General features: G+C 36.0%; 3 protein-coding genes across 5 annotated transcripts; all 3 read left to right on the forward strand.

The window, feature by feature from the left end:
• The first annotated feature begins 806 nt into the window (after positions 1 to 806).
• Positions 807 to 3,984, forward strand: LOC113050679 (MIF4G domain-containing protein A). Of its 2 annotated transcripts, none has more exons than XM_026213896.1 (6): positions 807 to 933; positions 1,177 to 1,241; positions 1,400 to 1,509; positions 1,671 to 1,826; positions 1,909 to 2,001; positions 3,109 to 3,984. In XM_026213896.1, exons 1-6 carry the CDS (start codon positions 839 to 841, stop codon positions 3,334 to 3,336), a joined length of 747 nt encoding a protein of 248 aa, XP_026069681.1. In that variant the 5' UTR covers positions 807 to 838; the 3' UTR covers positions 3,337 to 3,984. The 2 variants fall into 2 exon arrangements, with proteins under 2 accessions (XP_026069681.1, XP_026069680.1); XM_026213895.1 differs by having other exon boundaries at positions 824 to 933; positions 1,174 to 1,241.
• Positions 3,985 to 8,191: 4,207 nt separating this feature from the next.
• On the forward strand, positions 8,192 to 13,012 carry LOC113050681 (small ubiquitin-related modifier 3-like). Its single transcript, XM_026213901.1, has 4 exons — positions 8,192 to 8,289; positions 11,846 to 11,974; positions 12,386 to 12,457; positions 12,549 to 13,012. Exons 1-4 carry the CDS (start codon positions 8,269 to 8,271, stop codon positions 12,609 to 12,611), a joined length of 285 nt encoding a protein of 94 aa, XP_026069686.1. The 5' UTR covers positions 8,192 to 8,268; the 3' UTR covers positions 12,612 to 13,012.
• A 479-nt stretch (positions 13,013 to 13,491) lies between these two features.
• On the forward strand, positions 13,492 to 17,667 carry LOC113050682 (jupiter microtubule associated homolog 1). 2 transcript variants are annotated; one of them, XM_026213902.1, is made up of 5 exons: positions 13,492 to 13,653; positions 15,056 to 15,195; positions 15,468 to 15,577; positions 15,680 to 15,707; positions 16,695 to 17,667. In XM_026213902.1, the coding sequence occupies exons 1-5, from the start codon at positions 13,589 to 13,591 to the stop codon at positions 16,838 to 16,840; spliced, it is 489 nt and encodes a 162-aa protein (XP_026069687.1). In that variant the 5' UTR covers positions 13,492 to 13,588; the 3' UTR covers positions 16,841 to 17,667. The 2 variants fall into 2 exon arrangements, with proteins under 2 accessions (XP_026069687.1, XP_026069688.1); XM_026213903.1 differs by having other exon boundaries at positions 13,493 to 13,894.
• Positions 17,668 to 17,958: the final 291 nt, after the last annotated feature.

Genomic DNA, 17,958 nt, shown 5'->3' on the forward strand with positions numbered 1-17,958 from the left:
AAAATTCAGTGATATGGACTTTGTGCCATCTTGAATGATGCCATATAACTGTGCTGACAAAGGGCTGAACTTGCTCAGATGGATTACTTATTAGTATATATTTTGTTGTAATGTCATGAAAGTTTCTTATCACACTTTACAGCGGACATTGGGTGCCTCTTTTTGAAGCTGAGGGTTGTACATTGTTTATAATGTAATTTGAGGTTGTTACTTTTGTTTCATGTTGCCCTGATTTACTAAGTGTATGCCTCTGTAAGACATTTTTTTTTTCTACCAGTCCATGCAATTTTTCCTCAAATTGCTTGTACACTTCAGGTCTGTTTAATTGGGGTTGGAGCTGAACTATGCAGGACAGTGGCCATCCAGGAGCAGGACTGCACACCTCTGCAGTAGAGAACTTTCTTCTCAGTCAATTATTTCACTGTATTACTGTGAACATAAAAAAAAAAAAAGGTTTTGTGAGCAACATGTAAATCATAAGCACACAGTAGCATAAAATGCATGCATTTTCAATTCTATTATAACGTTATCATGACAATTCCGACACTCTTTTCTCTTGTCTCGGTTGGTTGGAGTCACCAATAGCCTCTACATGTTTATTCTTGTTATTTTGTCGCCCCCTAGTGACATCTTGCAAAATAAAGTTTTTTGTTTTTTTTAATTGCACACTATTGTGATATTTATATACATAGTTTACGGAAATTGATTTAATTGCTAAATATTTAATAATACTTCCATATCCATTAGTTAATTTGAATAGCATAATGATAAGATGGTGTTGGTGATGTGTGCATGTTAGTGTTTAAATCATAGATTGAAATCCACCAAATTCTGAGAGATGGCTAAAAGCGCATGCGCACCGGCGAGTTCCCCCACAACACAAGGAAACGACGCAAACAAACAAGCGCGAGGATTCCTCGTGCATCGTTTGAAGTAAGGGTGTGATATTGGACATAAATGTTTTGATACATGTATCTTTCAACGAAGCTGGAATTTGTGCTAAGTTGAAAACTGCCGAAACATTTATCTAATTGTTTTAAGCGAGCGAACCTCGTCATGTTGTTTTGTTGTCATGCAGTGCAAATGATTTCATATTTATTTGTTAAAAGAATGCATGTCTGTGATCGTTGCCCTGTTCTGATTACGTTAGCTTATATTATTTCTAACCTCAAGCAGCATGGATTCAGCATGGACGGCTCTTGATGTAGTAACTCAGACTATGGTTCAAAAAGCGATTGCTGGTATGTAAACTTTACCTGACTTCTTCTGATAGTTCCCTAAATTGCATTGGCAAGATAACAAAAAAAAAAAAAAAAAAAACTCTATTATCTTAGGTCTGCACTGCAGGCTAAGAACTTACGAAGTACAAATGAATTTATTTTACACCACTTCTTCACAGATCCCAAGACAGTTGATTTGGAGAAGCTGTCTGACGCTATTGTAGAGCAGTCATTGAAAGACCTCTCATTCTGTAAGGATGCTGGCCGAATGTGTTATGCTGTAGTTCAGGTAAGTTCAGGTTCATTAACTTGTGACTTAGTCAAAACATAAAGCTGTTGAACCCACATGTTGTTTTGTTGCTGCTGTCTTCAAAAACACACAGGATGAAATCAACCTCCATTGAAACCCCTTTTTATTACATGGTGAATAATCTTTTAATCACTAAATAGGCAGAAGCTCAGAAAGCTGCTACCAGTGCATTCAGGCGAAATCTGTTGACGCGTCTACAGCAAGAGTTCACTGGCAGGGAGCAGACCCGAAGCCACTCCGTGCAGGAGTGGGTGTGTTTGGTCACATTTATCTGCAGCATATTTGATTACATAAAGGTAAAAGATCTCATTCGCAAGGTTTTTCAATTTTTAATTTATTTTTATGGTTTTAGACACTTATATGAGGTTTTAATTTTAGGTGAACGATGCACCTCTTGTGGCCCTTGTGGATCCAATATATGACTGCCTCTTTAGGTTGGCTCAGCCAGATGCCTTGATGAATGAGGAAGAGGTAAGATGTATTTCAACACGCACATATTTGAAAGTACATTTTTTAAATGTCTGCTGCTTTGGAACCTTAACCCTGTTTCAAATTAATGTTGTCAAATGCTTGATAGATTTTCTGCTACAGGTTTTAAGAATGTCAGAGGACAAACTAATGTTAGCTTTATACTTGCAAAATACTTTAGTGGAATATTTCACATGTGAAATTAGGAGTAATCCCTATTCATAAAACTGTAGTTGAAAAATACCCTTATGATTTTTGACTTATGATTTCTGCCGATATTCTGAAGTGCGTTTCCAATAGACTCTTTGCGATCCTATGAAATCGTGAGAAAGTGTTCATAAATGACGGACACCATAGGCCACTTGACGATGGAAAAAACTGGGCATCAATCACTAAACAACCGAGGACCATACACTACCAGACTTTCAAGTGGTTCTGAACAAATGTTGCTGGTAGGCATATGATGTATATAAATTGTGTTCTGAAATTGGCTTAAAACATCAAAATTTGTTTGATATCTTATCTGATATCTGATTGGATAGAATCCGATGAAAGTTTTTGCTTATCATACACTACATAGTGTGAAAGTGACATGACACGTAGCCAAGTGTGGTGTCCTAATTGTGCTCTGCATTTCACTCTGCATTTTCTGCTAAATCTATTGAAAATCTGGAGACTGAATGTAACTTCTTGCAACTAGCTTTGACTCCTCCAGACTGCAAAAGTAGTGTAGTGTATTCCAGCTTTTAACAAAATACACTGAGTGCTTTCTCCTGATTCCTCACAAACAGCACTAATTTAAACATATGATAAAGTGCTTATGAATAAAGAGGCAGAGTAAAAAGACCGTAAATAATTACAATTTAAGTTCTTATTACCATCTAATCACAATTTTTTGCTGAAATTGATGAATCCGCAAAAGATAATCCTAACCGATTACATTATTAAAGATGACTAAACAATTACTCATAGATAACCCTATGCAAATTTTTGAATGTAGCACCTACTTTGTCAGTACGTGATTTCGGAAGCAGCAAAAAATGATTTTTAACAAATTTCAGCTTTATCCATGACGGCTAAATGCATGGATTTGCTGTGTGTTTCTAACAGGTGGACTGCCTGGTCGTACAACTCCACCGTGTTGGCGAGCAGCTGGAGCAAACAAACTCCCAGCGCATGAATCAGCTGTTTTATTTGCTACGGGATGGTTTTCTCCTTCAGGAAGACCTCAGCTCCATGACAAGACTCTTGCTCCTGGAGATCTTGGAGTTCAGGGCCAGTGGCTGGACCCTCACTAACACTGCACACAAGTACTACTACAGTGAAGTAGTTGACTGAGGGGGACTGTGAAGAGGGTGATGTTCCTTGTTAGGATTAGGATTTCGAGCATTCAGTGTTTTCAAAAGGTCTAAAGAGTAATGGGAGAAGAAGAAAAAAAAAAGGTAATAGTACTATGGAGAATTATGACAGCTTTCATGTTCATGCATTTGCATGTGTTGTGTTCAGAGTTTGAGTTTAGCTCAGAATGTTCAGTTTTGGTGTTCTCTTTTGAAGTCGGCATCACGAATCCACACTGGATATTGATTTGATGCAATAAGAAAAGCAATCACTACCAGAGCCAAACCTGTGAGCCACCAACAGTATTTTTGAATGGTAGATGACTTGTATGTTTTTTTTGTTATTCTTAGAGGTTTGATACAATGTACATTCTTCATATTTTTACAGGCAGAAGGGGTCATATTGCAACCTCAGAGGATGATTGTCTGACCTTTTCTTTTGTTGGTAAAACAATAGGATACCTTGTGAAAGTTCCTTAATTTTATATTAGTTTATAATGGCATACATTTGTTACAGTTTCTGAAATGGCCAATATGTGTGAAATACGTTCAGTCATGTTGGCTGCTCTAATGTTATTTTTCAAAATTTGAGAGCGTTTACATTGTCTTGTTTATATACTATAAAGTCTGCTATTTTGAATTTCATAAGTATAAGTTTTGCTGGCTCTCTCATTCTCTGTCTGTTTGCCAAGTTATAAGCATTCCATAAAGTACATGGTTGTACAATGAGGCAAAATACCATCAAATTATTGAGGAAAATCTGCTGCCCTCTGCCAGAAAGTTGTCAATGGGAAGAAGGTTTACCTTCCAGCATGACAACGACCTAGAACACACAGCAAAACTGAGCACTCAGTAGCTGGAGGAGAAAAAAGGTAAATGTCCTTGCATGGCAGTCAAATGCCAGACTAAAATCTGTGGAATGACTTGAACTGGAATGACTGCAGTACCCAAATGATCCCCATTAAATTTAACTGAACTTGAGCAGTTCTGCAAAGAACAGTGGGTTAATATTGCAAAGTTAGTAGACACATATTTCAACAGACTTAATGATGTAATTAAAGCCAAAGTTGTTTCAACTAAATACTGACATAAGAAGGAGATCCTTTTTCCAATTCAGTGAGTTGTTGTTTTCTGACATGTTTGGTATTATATATTTTACTTGGATGTTATGTTGCACATCTGGATAAAACTAAAACTGTCTTAATTGCAGTCTGTAAAGCAACAAAATGTTCTTAAAATTATACTGTATCATTGGTTAATATGGCAAAAGTAGTGTGACATCAACAAACTTGCCCTAGTTTGCCAAATTTATCTAAACCATTGCTTAAAATATCCCAAATATTTCAAATAAACTTAAACTAATAATAACATTTAAAGGTTAACTTTTAAAAGCAAAATCTTTTACTTGTTTAACTTCAACATCATTGTTAAACCTGGAACAACATTCCAATCAACCAATCAGAATTCAGGGATAACATTTCAGGAAATATCTGTTTTAGGCTTATTACCAGGGTTAGGTGCTTCTACACCCTTGCATATCAGCTATCATTTCACACTGATTTTAGGAATAAATCATGGGTAGGGTTAGGTTTTTTAGGATTTAGGGATTGTATTAAGTCTATATTTTGGGACAGTAATGTTGATCCAGGATCAACAAAATTCATTACACTTTATGAGCAACCATTTTCAACTATGATAATGATAAGAAAGGTTTTTTGAGCATAGCAATCAGCATATGAAATGATTTCTGAAGGATGTGACACTGAAGACTGGTGTAACGGCTACTGAACATTATGCTTATCACAGGAGTAGATAGATTTTAAAGTATATTCTAGTGTGCCAAACCTCAGAGCTTTGCGCCGGACAGCCCTGACTTCAGATCCTTCTTCCCAACATTGCCCACTAGTCAGTCATCCTCAGGCTCAGATATCTCCCTGACCATTGTCTTTGCCATTGGAGGCCATTAAACCAAGTAAAGCCAATAAATAAATGTGGATGCTGCTGGTAAAATGTTCCTTTTGTTCTGATATTTGATAACTATATCAGTTATTCCAGGTTAATTACTTGATTGTAAGGCTTCGTATTATGTTTTGTTAAATTGTATTTTTTGACAGGTAAGGAGTGTGAATTGACAGCCAATGATAAGGACGGCATTTGCATGTTTTGGCATTTTGCTACTAACCACCCGCCTGGTCACCCTGATGTTCTGGGGATTGTGGTGTCAGTGCTGAACACAGCACCTCTGTTGGTGAAGAACATAGTGCTTCAGGCTGCTGCGCCAAAGGTGAGAGGCACATAATGTATTTTTGAATGTTCTGATGATTTTTTGATTTACATTTTCATACATTTACATGTATTATTGAAACTGATCCTAACAGTACACCGTTACTTTTCTGTAATAAACAAGTATTTTAACTCATTTTATTTTGCAGTTCTGATTAGCTTTTGTTTACACATGCTTGCAGTTGTTTTGATTCATTAATTAAATTTTTTAAGATATTTTGGATGAAAACCTGGAGGCTTGAGACAGTCCCATAGACTGCCAAGTAAATAACAGTGTCAAGGTCCATAAAAGGTATGAAAAGTCGTCGTCAGAATACTCCATCTGCCATCAGAAGTGACATCTGAGTTATATGAAGCTACTGGAACACAAACAAAAATAAAAATACCGTAATTACTTTATTCAAAAATTCCTTTGTCAACAGTCTCCTCTGTGTCACTCCATATCACTGTGCTGCGTGTGCTCTTCTGTGTCTTCTACACCACAATGATGCGCTGTGGCACAGAGAACACAAGAGGAGCACACGTTATTTTTGTTTTCTTCGCTTTCAAAAAGTGTCCCCATTGCTTCATATAACCCAGATTGCACGTCTGATGGCAGACGGAGTATTCTGACGACTTTTCATACCTTTTTATGGATCTTGACACTGTTATTTACTTGGCACTCTATGGGACAGTCACAAGCCTCCCGGTTTTCATCCAAGATATCTTAAATGATGTTCCGAAGAAGAACGGAGCTTTTCAAGGGTTTGGAATGACATGGGGGTAATTGATTAATGACAAAATGTTCATTTTGAGTGGAGTATCAATTTAATGTCACTGCATTTGTTTTATTTCTGTTGAAGAATTGGTATTTTTTATGTTGTTTTTCTGATAAAGCAAAGTTCAGTTTTAATGACTTATTCATTTCTAACACTTATTATATTCTCATACAGGGCTCCAGACTGCAACCAAATTGCAGTTTGATGTTTCTTATATGCAACAGAAATCATCATGAATTTCCATTAATAATTTATATTATTAATTATATTGTTTTCTCTTCTGCCAACTTGTTAGACCTTACACTAATGTCTAACCTATAAGAAAACAAAATGAATCAATAAATGAGGACAAGGGTTTTTAGAACTAAGCAATATTTGGCACGAATTAGATGAACTTTTGCTTGTGTTATATATCAAGCAATTGCTTGTGTGCTTACATGATACAATTTATATGCTAAACTAAATGACTGTTAAATGTGTTTTTATTTATTTATTTGTTTATTTATTTATTTTTCAGGAGAAAGTGAGAATGAGGTACAAGTTGACATTTATCCTTGAAGATCGACAGGTCACAGAGTCTGGAGACTGGAGGTCCATCCAGTGGAAAGATTGGGTCATTTCTAGCTGTTTAAGCATTTTATGCTCATGAAGACAAATAAAAAAACAGTGTGTACGTGCATGGATGAACCGTCATCAGTGTCATTAAGAGATTTTATGTCCAGGACGTACTGGGTGATAAATTTATGAATCCCAATCTCTGAGTTATACCCCAAATGTCTTGATGTATTGGTCTTGGTCATTAGGTATTGTCATTATTAGACATATTGCCTTGTTTGAGTAATAATTTAATTAATAGCCACCATTAAACTATTCAACTCGTACCTCACCCTGAATGCAGAGGAGGGTTAATGTGATAGCACTGGAAATGTTAAATCTTTTCTTTCAATCTATTTCCCATGATGTGATGCATCAGTTGTGTTTTTGTGCTTTATAAATTCTATGGATGTTCTTGCAGAGTTTTACATATTTATGTCATTACTATTTTACAGATCTGTGGTGTTTAACATGGCCTCCCTCAATGGTTTAAAGCCCAGTTTAATTTGTTTTACATCATATAACATTTACATGTATGCATTTAGTAGACACTTTTATCCAAAGTGACTTACAGTGCATTCAGACTGTAATTTTTTTTTACCTGTAGTGTATGTGTGTTCCCTGGGAATTGAACCCATGACCTTTTGTGCTGCTAATGCAATGATCTACCACTGAGCTGTGAGGTTTCACTTTATTTCCTTATTTACACATCTGGAGGGAGTGTTGACACTGACTGTTAAAAGTAGTGTTTGCAGTGTGGTCAGGAATGAAAGCCTTTTTCTCCTCTTTATTTTTTATGACTTTTTTTTTTTATTACGGCAGGCTAGATATGTCTATTAGTGTGTTCTACTGAATGATTGTCTGTGTGCATGTGTGTATGAGAGATGGGGGAAAATCATGTAAATGAAATAGACATTCTAACTTATTTAAAAGTATTTCAAAGAAGAGCTTTATAAATTTTCCAATGATTCCTGTTCTTGTTAGATTTTAAAGGGAAATCTACAATTAAATGCAATGTATACTGTTTTAAAGACAAATAAATATATTGTTTTTATCAAATTATGAATTTTACAGTGGCATAAGGTTTATTTTTTTATTTTTTCTTCAAATTACGCACACTCAACTTAGCTGCTAAAATGCATCTGGCGACATTCCTCCCTGATTTAGTTTATCTATAAAGGCAATATTGAGGTTAGGTGTCAGTAACAAAGTTCTCCGGAAATTGACCCTTTTAAATGTCGTCACTTCCGGTTTCATTACGCGCGTCTCGTGTTATTTGAGGCAGAGCAGAGGCAGTCATGGCAGATGAGAAGTCAAAGGTGCGTTTGTAGGTTACTTTTAGGCTGCGTGAAAAAGTGCAAGCCATATTTAATTCACATCTTGCCAGTAAAGCTGGTTTTGTAATGTTAAATCACTATCACCTGCGCGCTTTCACATGGAGCAGCATTTACTACACAGAGCGTTGTTCACTGAGAAGTTGCAAAACCAAGATCATATTTTATCTCATGGGATTTATCTATCGTGCAGTACTAGTTTATTATTTTATTTTATAAATGTTCGAATAAGCGCAAGCATTTTTTTGGTATGTTTAAGCTAAGGATGTTTTCCCCCTTTCATTTATTGTTAATTGTCTCTCATTTATTAAATATTATCTTTCATAAAGCTAACGCTCGAATGATCTTAGTTCACTAACGTGACTCGCACATCATACAAAAGGCAAGTGATAATATATATATATTTTTTTTTAAAGTGAATGAAGCACTGTGCCAAAGGGGACCACTGCGATTGTTCACGCGCAGAACGCTGGACCCTTTCGGTGCATTCGTAGTGATGGGTCGTTCTTGAACGGTTCTTTTATTTTGAACGAATCTTTAATATGACTCGGAACGAACGAGTCGTCTCGGGGAGTGATTCGTTCAGTCGCGCATGCGCAACATTCCTATGGGTTCTGTTCTGAAATTAGTTCGCCTCTTTTGAGTCTTCGGGTTTTTGGAGTCGTTCGTTCATCACTTGACAGCCCCATAGCTTAACAAATGCAGTTTGAGGTGGAAAGAGATTTGAATAGTTCATCTATCAGTATTCAGGGTTTTCAAGTCATTTGTTCATCACCTGACAACCCCTTAAGCTTTACTTATGACAGGTAAATACCTATACCTACATATGACAGGATTTTTCAGAAAAATTAATACAAGACGCAGTCAGCCAGACTATGAACATTATTAATATTATTAATAATTATTATATGATGCAGTCACACTTGTAGCAATATTTGTAAGTTCTGTTTGTTGATTCGGGGTTAGCATCAACTGGGGTCCTCTGAGGATCAGCATCATCTCTTCTCCGGTGTTCTGGATCCAGACTGGAGCTTGTGTAAATCCTAGTCCCGTGGCAAAACAGAGAAACAAATAGAAACATAATTAGCATAGCTGCTGTTCCAACAAAGTAAAATTAATTAGTTTAACCCAAGCTAAAGAATAAGAATGCACATTTGATCAGATGCAACTGCAGTCACAATTTAAGAGATACATTATTTGAATGCCTGAAAGAGATGCGTTTTTAATCTAGATTTAAACAGAGAGAGTGTGTCTGAACCCTGAACATTATCAGGAAGCCTATTCCAGAGTTTAGGAGCCAAATGTGAGAAAGCTCTACCTCCTTTAGTGGACTTTGCTATCCTAGGAACTACCAAAAGTGTGTTTTGTGACCTTAGGGTGCGTGATGGATTGTAACGTGGTATAATGCTAGGTACGCAGGAGCTAAACCATTTAGGACCTTATAGCGAAGTAATGATAATTTACAACAGAAGTTAATAGGTAGCCAGTGCAGAGACTGTAAAATTGGGGTAATATGATCATATTTTCTTGACCTCGTAAGGACTCTAGCTGCTGCATTTTGGTTTACCTGTAGCTTGTTTATTGAAGAAGCAGGACAACCACTTAGAAGTGCATTACAATAGTCCAGTCTAGAGGTCATGAATGCATGAACTAGCTTTTCTGCATCAGAAACAGATAACATGTTTCGTAGCTTGGCAATGTTTCTAAGATGGAAGAATGCTGTTTTTTTTTTTTAAAAATTATTAAATGAATTGCTGAAATTAACAAAATGATTCCAAAAAAGATTTGTTCATTTTGCTGAATGAGACTCAAAGGACAGAATCAGTAAAATGATCTGAACTTCCCATCACTAGTGCATCAATTAACCTTTTGGTTTTGGAGTGTATGATAAGGTGTGTTCCGAGTTTCTTTGTGTTTTAACTGCATCATAGCCATTTTTATTTCATTTTATTTGTTTTGTTTTTAGACTTTCAATATTTGAAAAAAGTTGTGTAGAAGAGTTGTGTAGAAAAAGAAGAGAGGGTCTGTATTACTAACTGTTTGAGAGTCATCATTAAGTCATCATTTTCAGTCAGGGTTTTGTGATACTCAATCTCTGGTTATGGAGACCATAGGAATAAATGAAAAGTGCTGTAAGATAAATCCCACCTGTCGCAAGAAGTCAGTGACTTCTCTTATAAAAACAGATTTTCAGTGTAAAATCTAAAAAGTTCAGCCCAAAAGTATTATAAAACATGTTGAAGATTAGTGGATTCATTAAATAAGTTGTTTCCTCATAAAAACGTAAAAATAAAAAGTTTATTCAGCGTAGTTAAGCCTCTCCTCTGTTGACATCAATTAAAAAAAAATAAAAACAAGCCCTCTTGGTCTCCTTTCCCACGTCCTGCCAAAGCGATAGCATTTGCTGTTATGTGTATTTGGCTAAAGGTTGCAGGCTTGACTTCTAGTGGATTTGTTTCTACGCATGCTAAAAACATGCTAAAGAGACACAGCGCTCAGCACTGTTTAGAGAAACCATAGACAGTAAAAGAATCAGGCGGGCAGGGTTTAATATTTTTTGAAGCACCCCTGGGCACTGCCATGGACCCCCACCTGCTGTTAGTATTCCATTGACTCCCATTCATTTTGGCGTCACTTTGACAGTGAATAACTTTACATCGGAGGCGTTTAAAGACTCCATTTGTCCATTAATTATTTCCAAAGAAACACAAAAATGTATAAAAGGCTATATTACCTTGTATCTTATGTTATGGTCCCGTAGAAGCAGTTTTTGTAAAAAATAGGCTAAAGATTGCGTTATAATCAGCGACTAGATAAATTACCGCATGTACAGGAGGAGAAGCTCGAATGCAATCTTTTACTGTCTGTGAGGCAATTGGGGGTCCGTGGAGGCATGAAGTCAAGGGAGATAATTAATCAGAATACTTCCCAAAATTTGCTCCAGTTCACACTCGCCTTCTCTGCAAGATTCGGTGGGTGATTCAGATTTCTCTTGGCACAGCAGTTAGAAGACTTACAGGTTGCTCACGTGACATCTACGTTATCAAGCTCAGTTTGAGTCTGCGCAGTATGCCCGACCCTCAGGAAGTGCGTGCTTCTAATTGACTTAATTTTTCTCCGTTGAATCCAATGGGGTCGCTGTGTCCATTTCTTTTACTGTCTATGAAAGAAATGGACACAGCGACCCCATTGGATTCAACGGAGACAAATGAAGTCAATTAGAAGCACGCACTTCCTGGGGGTCGGGCGTACTGATCTGATAATCTATCAAATTCTATTGATTAAACAGTGAAATAATCGACGATTAGTCGATTAATTGTTCTAATAATCGTTAGATTAATCGACAATAAAAATAATCGTTTGTTGCAGCCCTAAACTCTAATATGATATGGTGCACTAAATCAATCAATAACTTTTTGTTTGTTCCGCTCTCTCTCTCTCTCTCTCATATATATATATATATATATATATATATATATATATATATATATACACACACACAATAATTATTTTTGGTGACTTTATTTCACATCTGTTTCAGGAGGGTATGAAAACCGATAATGCCCACATAAATCTGAAAGTAACAGACCAGGATGGCTCAGTGATTCAATTCAAAATCAAGAGGCACACACCCCTCAAAAAACTGATGAAAGTATATTGTCAGAGACAGGTAAGTATTTTATGCTCCTGCAACTTTTACTTTCCCCGGAATAATAATAATCCACACCTGTTAAAGCAGGCTCCAGTTGTGGCAGCATGAGAAAATGATTGAAAAGTTATCTAAAAAGCTGTTGTGATATATGAATGTCATGTTATTCTAAAAATTTCCTCAACTTGTCACCTGTGAAATGGAGCAGAACAACATCATAATCAGTCCTCACTTTAATAGTCCCATCCACAGATTGCTTGTTTTGGCCACAGGAATGGCTGATTTTATGTCTTGATAAATAAAAGCAGCACAGTATCCAACCTACGGTCCTGCAGATTTGAACCCCAATTAAACAAACCAGAACAAGCTAATCAGCGTGTTCAGGGTTACTTCACTTAACTCTCAGGTCCACATTTGATCTGTTTTGAACAGGGGCTAACAATGCGGTATATTCGGTTCAAGTTAGATGGGGAGACAATTAATGAGACTGACACACCAGCTCAGGTACAGTTCACTGATATGACCAATCTGCATGTCACAGTGCTTTTAGTATGCTATAAAGTCTGATTAATTGTTATTTATTTATTATTTCTAGTTGGAAATGGAGGATCAGGATTCAATTGAAGTATTTCAGGAACAAACAGCGGGCCTGATGTAAATATCAACTTAACAACCTTCCATCTCCACAATCCTCCCTGTTTGCCGGGTTTTATTTTTTTTTATACATTTTGGTTGACCTCTCTTCACATCATCAAAAGCTTGTGTGAAATGCCTTGAGATGATGTAAACTTATATTTATTTAATCAGATGTGGACCTAAGGGTGTTACTTCTAAAATGCTTCTGATCAGTCAGTGATCAGATCTTTTTGGGGGAGGGGGTGGGAGGGTGGCAGAGATAATTTCAGTGTTTTGTTTGCTCTGAAGCCATTAGGCTTTTTATATGTATAACATATGTTTATGTATTTCTCTTTTGCACTCAGATACTGAACCAGTTTTATTCGGTATCTTGTGTTGTGAATTGAAATGTTTAGGTTTTTGTTGGAATAAAACCGTTTTACAAAACCACTTGAGGCAGATATTTTGTTGCTTTTGGGTCATTTTTTTTATAACTTGTTTATTATTTTCCTTAATGGAACCAGCAGTTGTGGTTTAAACACGTTGGAGAATCTGCAAAATGAAACAAAATTAAGAGGGCTCTTGAAAAATAGTGATTCTGTATTGCAATAGATAAAACAAATGTTTACATTTAGTCCACAACACAAAGTAATTGCTTGAAAAATATTTGCATGTTTTCTCAAGCAGTGATGTTTTTTTTATTCGTTATATAGAATAAATGCAATTTACCCTGATCATCGAGTTCATGAACATTCACTAATGTTTGCTTATTTTGTATAGATTTGTAAGTTGTGGACAGGCTTTATTCTACACCAAATTACGACCGCTGGTGTATTTTCCCAAAAACAGTTTGCTGTCTGGCGCCGCTCCAGTGGCGAATCTGCGGAAGTGCATCTCTAATCGCGTCTAATGGGCGTGTACGACCAGGATTCAGCACCAAGAGACTGATGACCTGAATAGTCCGTCAAACCAGTAGTCCGTAGAATATAGTTGAGGAAAAGCCGTGAACAGAAAACTTGGATGTTCAAGATGACGACCACCACCACTTTTCAAGGCATGGACCCGACCGGGAGGAGCAGCTCCAGGTGCTGATAGATGTCTGAAGGAAGATAACAATGCTCATTCGCTTTAGGTTGCAACAAACAACAATTTATTTAATCGCTTTAATGTCCAAAGACGTTATTTGAGAGGCAATATAACCGACAAAATTACTCTCCAGCTATCTACGATAGCTACTAGTTTAAAATCGGGTGGAGATGCTAATGAGAAATGAGCAATATCATATGCACAAATACGTTTTGGAGATGAAATGACACTAGATTACAGGTAAAGTTTACTGGATTTTTTTTAAATCCCTGTTTTATTTTAACAGTATGTGCATCCTCCGGCAGTGTCTAAAAATCGTGTCTGTGTCTGAAAAGCTGCTGATCTAGACGTCTTTTGGGGGATAAATCGCGTGCTGCATTTGAAGCATTACGGTCGCTTTTATTATAATGCTGTCTAATCGGGCATCTCGCTAGGCTTTGTGACACGGCCTTTGACTGCAGCGTCTCCGAAAGGACATAATTAATGAAATGATTGATGAGGAATTAATACAGCTTCTTTAATGCATTACATAAATCGTTTTTTGAAACCGGTTCCTCTCCGTCTTATCGTACGGGAGGATGCTTGAGAGCATGAGTATTTATGTTTGGGTGCGGTTCAGTTGGTGTAGTAGAGGTTTTCTTTACGCTCCCTGTTGTATCCGTCTTATCGTTTCATTAACTTAATGCACTAATGACGTGCATATGAGTGAATTCGCCATCGTTTATCAGTCGTTTCTTCAATAGACTGGTAGGGAGATCTATAGCATGCTGTTTCAGCTCAGTTAATTGAAGATTTTCTTGGCACGAAGTATGAGAATTATTTTGATTTACAGAATATGACTAAGCTCATTAAAACAAACAATACATGTACATGAGCATTTGGTATATATTTACATTACATATAGGCCTGTTTGTATCTGTTGCTTAACCCCCTTACCCAAACTAATCTTATTTTCTCTCTACTAAAGCATTTTTTATTTTTTTATTTTTATTTTTTAGGTGAACTAAGCAATTTTACTCAACATTCATAAGGGCCTTAATAATTATATGGTCATTAATTAAGGTAAAGTAATATGGTGCTCACTAGAGATGGAGACTCAAATTTATTTAAGAAAAAGCTGTGTCATTCTTTTGGATTGATATTGCCCAAAAACCAATGTGATATATCTCTTTGTTAGGGAATGTGTATATTCAAGTATCGGAGTATTGGCTTAAATTATACTAAAAATTTGTATTTATTTAGTCCTTAGAAGCCAAACATAAAAGCTGACAGGAAATGAACAGGAAACCATCCTCCAAACCAATGAACTTTTAAAATAAAACTAAACAAGGTGTATATCTAAAAATTGTGTTTTACTACATATTTTGTTGTATCTTAAGGTGTCTTTGTTTACCCCAACAGAGTGCTGCATCCACCAGGTGGAGATTCAAACATCTGCTTTGGGACAGATGAACTGAAAGCTGTAAAGAAAAACAAAATGGCATCTAGTATATTTTCCGAACCTGAGGACCCTCATGCCCATCGAAGGAACAATCCACCAGGTGCTGTTATGTAAATTTTGTTACATGGATTTACAGGCTGCAATGTGTGATAAGAAATGCAGGTCTTTTCATGAGCTTTTCTAAAAACACTTCCTGACAATAACGTTTGTTATTGAAACGAAGTATAGCTGTCCTGTAATTTTTACCAAAGTGTAATGGTGTATTTTATGCATAACAGTGAACAAAATACAACTTATAGTCTGAACATTTGGGCTGTAGGTATTCACTATTGTTTATAACCTCAATACACAGGACATTTATTTGTTTTTAAGGTGGGAAGCCTACAGGTGTGTTGTGTGGAGAGCCATCTGCCCCTCTCAGAAGATGTACTGCTCAACCCGCCAATCAAAGTAACACCACAGACGAAAATAATGTAGCTGTGGTAAGATATGGAGACAATTTCATTACTGAATGAAAACAAACTTGACCTTGGATGAACTTTCTGTAAAAAATATTGCTGAGAATGTCCTTTATTTTTGCACAGAATGGTGAGGAAAACTCGATCACTGTTGGTGAGTGTTCTAACTCTATATATTTGCATCAAAGACAAGACACTTTTTCCTTGGATCTATTCATTTATTTAAAAAAAAATGACTTGAATGCACATCTAGAGTGTTTATATTTCATTTCATATAATTTTTTGAGGGTATAAAGAAAAAAATTCTAAGATAACATGCAGGAGCATGCATGCAGACCCTCTTCTCTTAAAATATCCATTTATTTAATCTTTTTATGACAAAGCAAGGTTAGTTCAAGTTTTACTATGTCACTCCCCAAGAATAATAATATTAATATAATAATATTATTTATAAATAAATATTTAATGATATATGCAAAAACGCATTATATTCTAAAAATATATATAAAAATGTATTGTTGAAAATAATAATAATAAAGATGTGTACACATATGTATTCAACATGAATATAATGAGTACATGCAGTTTGGGACATTGATTACAAATGATTGCACAGATACTATTTAAACTGAACTGTGCTGGATGATGACTTCGCTGAATACAGTGATGAACTGCCTTTAAATGTCATTGTGCTTTATTGACACACTGTTTTCCTAATTAATGTTGTTCAGTTACTTTGACACAATCTGTTTTGTTTAAAGTGCTATATAAATAAAGGTGACTTGACATGTGCTAGATGTTTCCAATACTTTTTTAGGCTGGAATATACTACACAACCTTTGCCCTGATTATTCCCCTATTTAGATTTTGGGTAAGAGCCTGTCTGTAGATTTGAGTTCACAGATAGAAAATCATGTAGTGTATGATGGTCACAGAATTAGAATAAAAAAAAATTATAATAATTCCATTAGACTATGATTCCATCCAGTCGGAGGATATCAGTTTGATATTTTTAAACTTGAGACAAATGGATCATGGACAAACAGTAGTAGAAAAAAAATATTTCCATATATTTGAAATGAAATGTTATTAAATGATCTGATAATTAATTGATATTTCTTTTCATTTTTGATGTTCACAGATAGCACAGAAGAACCTGAACCTGTTCAGGAGCAGGATGACACACCAGCTCCACCTTACCTCTCTGCAAGAGAGCAGCATACCGCCGAGGTCCCTTCTGGTCGTAGAAACCCACCAGGGGGTAAATCCTCTCTCATCTTAGGCTAAGGATTTGCCTCACTTAAGGATAAGATCTGGGCCTATGTGAGATGAGCATCTCAGAGTAAATGTGCTGTTCTGTGGTCAGTGCCCATCCTCTGCATAACTGTATTCATACAATGATATAAGCCACAAAGAACAGATTAAGATCAGGACAGTTTAGACAGAGAAGAGTGCAACAGATCTTTGAGCTGTGATTTGTTCAAAGAAAGTCTTTGAAGTTGTTAAGTGTAGGTCTCTCAGTCTTGTCTTGACTAAGATTAGACCCTTAAGAGTGCATTGCTACTCTCAGATCCTGCAAATCATAGCTTGCTGGTTAAGACAGTAGGTTTGAATTATTCCATGTCACATCCATCATTGAATAAAATACAAATCTGAAATGTTTGTAGATGTTAAGGAAAAAGTATAAACCTTGACTTACAGATCGCTGAAAATATATTTAGTATAAAAGAACAAAAAACAATACGATCAATAAATACAATTAAGAGTTAAAAGAACAAAAAACATGAGAGTGCAATGAAATATTATGCTCTAGTAAATAACAGGTGTGCCAAAAAAGATGCATGTGAGAAAGCTGTTATTATTTTGTTTGTTTTAAAAAAAATAAAACATTCACAAAAATAAATTCATCAGCCGCAGTGTACAGTCATTGCATCTAATCTGTCATCAAGTAGTCCATCTTCAACAAAAAATTCTCATTGCCTTGTTACGTTTGACCTATGCCAAAACGGTGCTCTGTGTTATTCTTTGACTCCTTGGAGGAAGTGTGGAACAGAGTCTGTACATTTTTTTTAATGTATATGAGCTTTTCTCAAATAAACAAAATAATAAAAATGTCCAGTGTTTCTTCTGATTGTCCATATCTATAATATTGTAATCTAAGCTATAGTTAGGTGTACTATGAACAGGTGTGTTAGCTATTAAGTCAAAGTGAAAGCAGCTCTTAGTCACACTACTTTACACAAAGCCCTCACATCTACAGGTGGCAGCAGTGTCCTTCTGTAGGTCATTTGATTGAAAGCAGTTTTGCTTTTGCTCAGTACATACTTTCTCATTACAGTCTGTAAATGTGAACAGTGTATGAAACAAATGGTCGTCTGTACTGTAGAAACTTAAACATTAAACCT

This window comes from Carassius auratus, chromosome 31, assembly GCF_003368295.1.
Source record: "Carassius auratus strain Wakin chromosome 31, ASM336829v1, whole genome shotgun sequence".
Classification (NCBI taxonomy): Eukaryota; Metazoa; Chordata; class Actinopteri; order Cypriniformes; family Cyprinidae; genus Carassius; species Carassius auratus.

What these genes read in the sequence shown, in the direction of transcription:
- LOC113050679 (XM_026213895.1), top strand. Translation starts at nt 839, where the DNA reads ATGGCTAAAAGCGCATGCGCACCGGCGAGTTCCCCCACAACACAAGGA. An exon ending in TTCCTCGTGCATCGTTTGAA is followed by an intron (nt 934 to 1,173) that starts GTAAGGGTGTGA and finishes TCTAACCTCAAG; the next exon opens with CAGCATGGATTCAGCATGGA. An exon ending in GGTTCAAAAAGCGATTGCTG is followed by an intron (nt 1,242 to 1,399) that starts GTATGTAAACTT and finishes ACTTCTTCACAG; the next exon opens with ATCCCAAGACAGTTGATTTG.
- LOC113050681 (XM_026213901.1), top strand. Translation starts at nt 8,269, where the DNA reads ATGGCAGATGAGAAGTCAAAG. An exon ending in AAGTATATTGTCAGAGACAG is followed by an intron (nt 11,975 to 12,385) that starts GTAAGTATTTTA and finishes TGTTTTGAACAG; the next exon opens with GGGCTAACAATGCGGTATAT. An exon ending in AGACTGACACACCAGCTCAG is followed by an intron (nt 12,458 to 12,548) that starts GTACAGTTCACT and finishes TATTATTTCTAG; the next exon opens with TTGGAAATGGAGGATCAGGA.
- LOC113050682 (XM_026213902.1), top strand. Translation starts at nt 13,589, where the DNA reads ATGTTCAAGATGACGACCACCACCACTTTTCAAGGCATGGACCCGACC. An exon ending in TCGAAGGAACAATCCACCAG is followed by an intron (nt 15,196 to 15,467) that starts GTGCTGTTATGT and finishes TTTGTTTTTAAG; the next exon opens with GTGGGAAGCCTACAGGTGTG. An exon ending in GGAAAACTCGATCACTGTTG is followed by an intron (nt 15,708 to 16,694) that starts GTGAGTGTTCTA and finishes TGATGTTCACAG; the next exon opens with ATAGCACAGAAGAACCTGAA.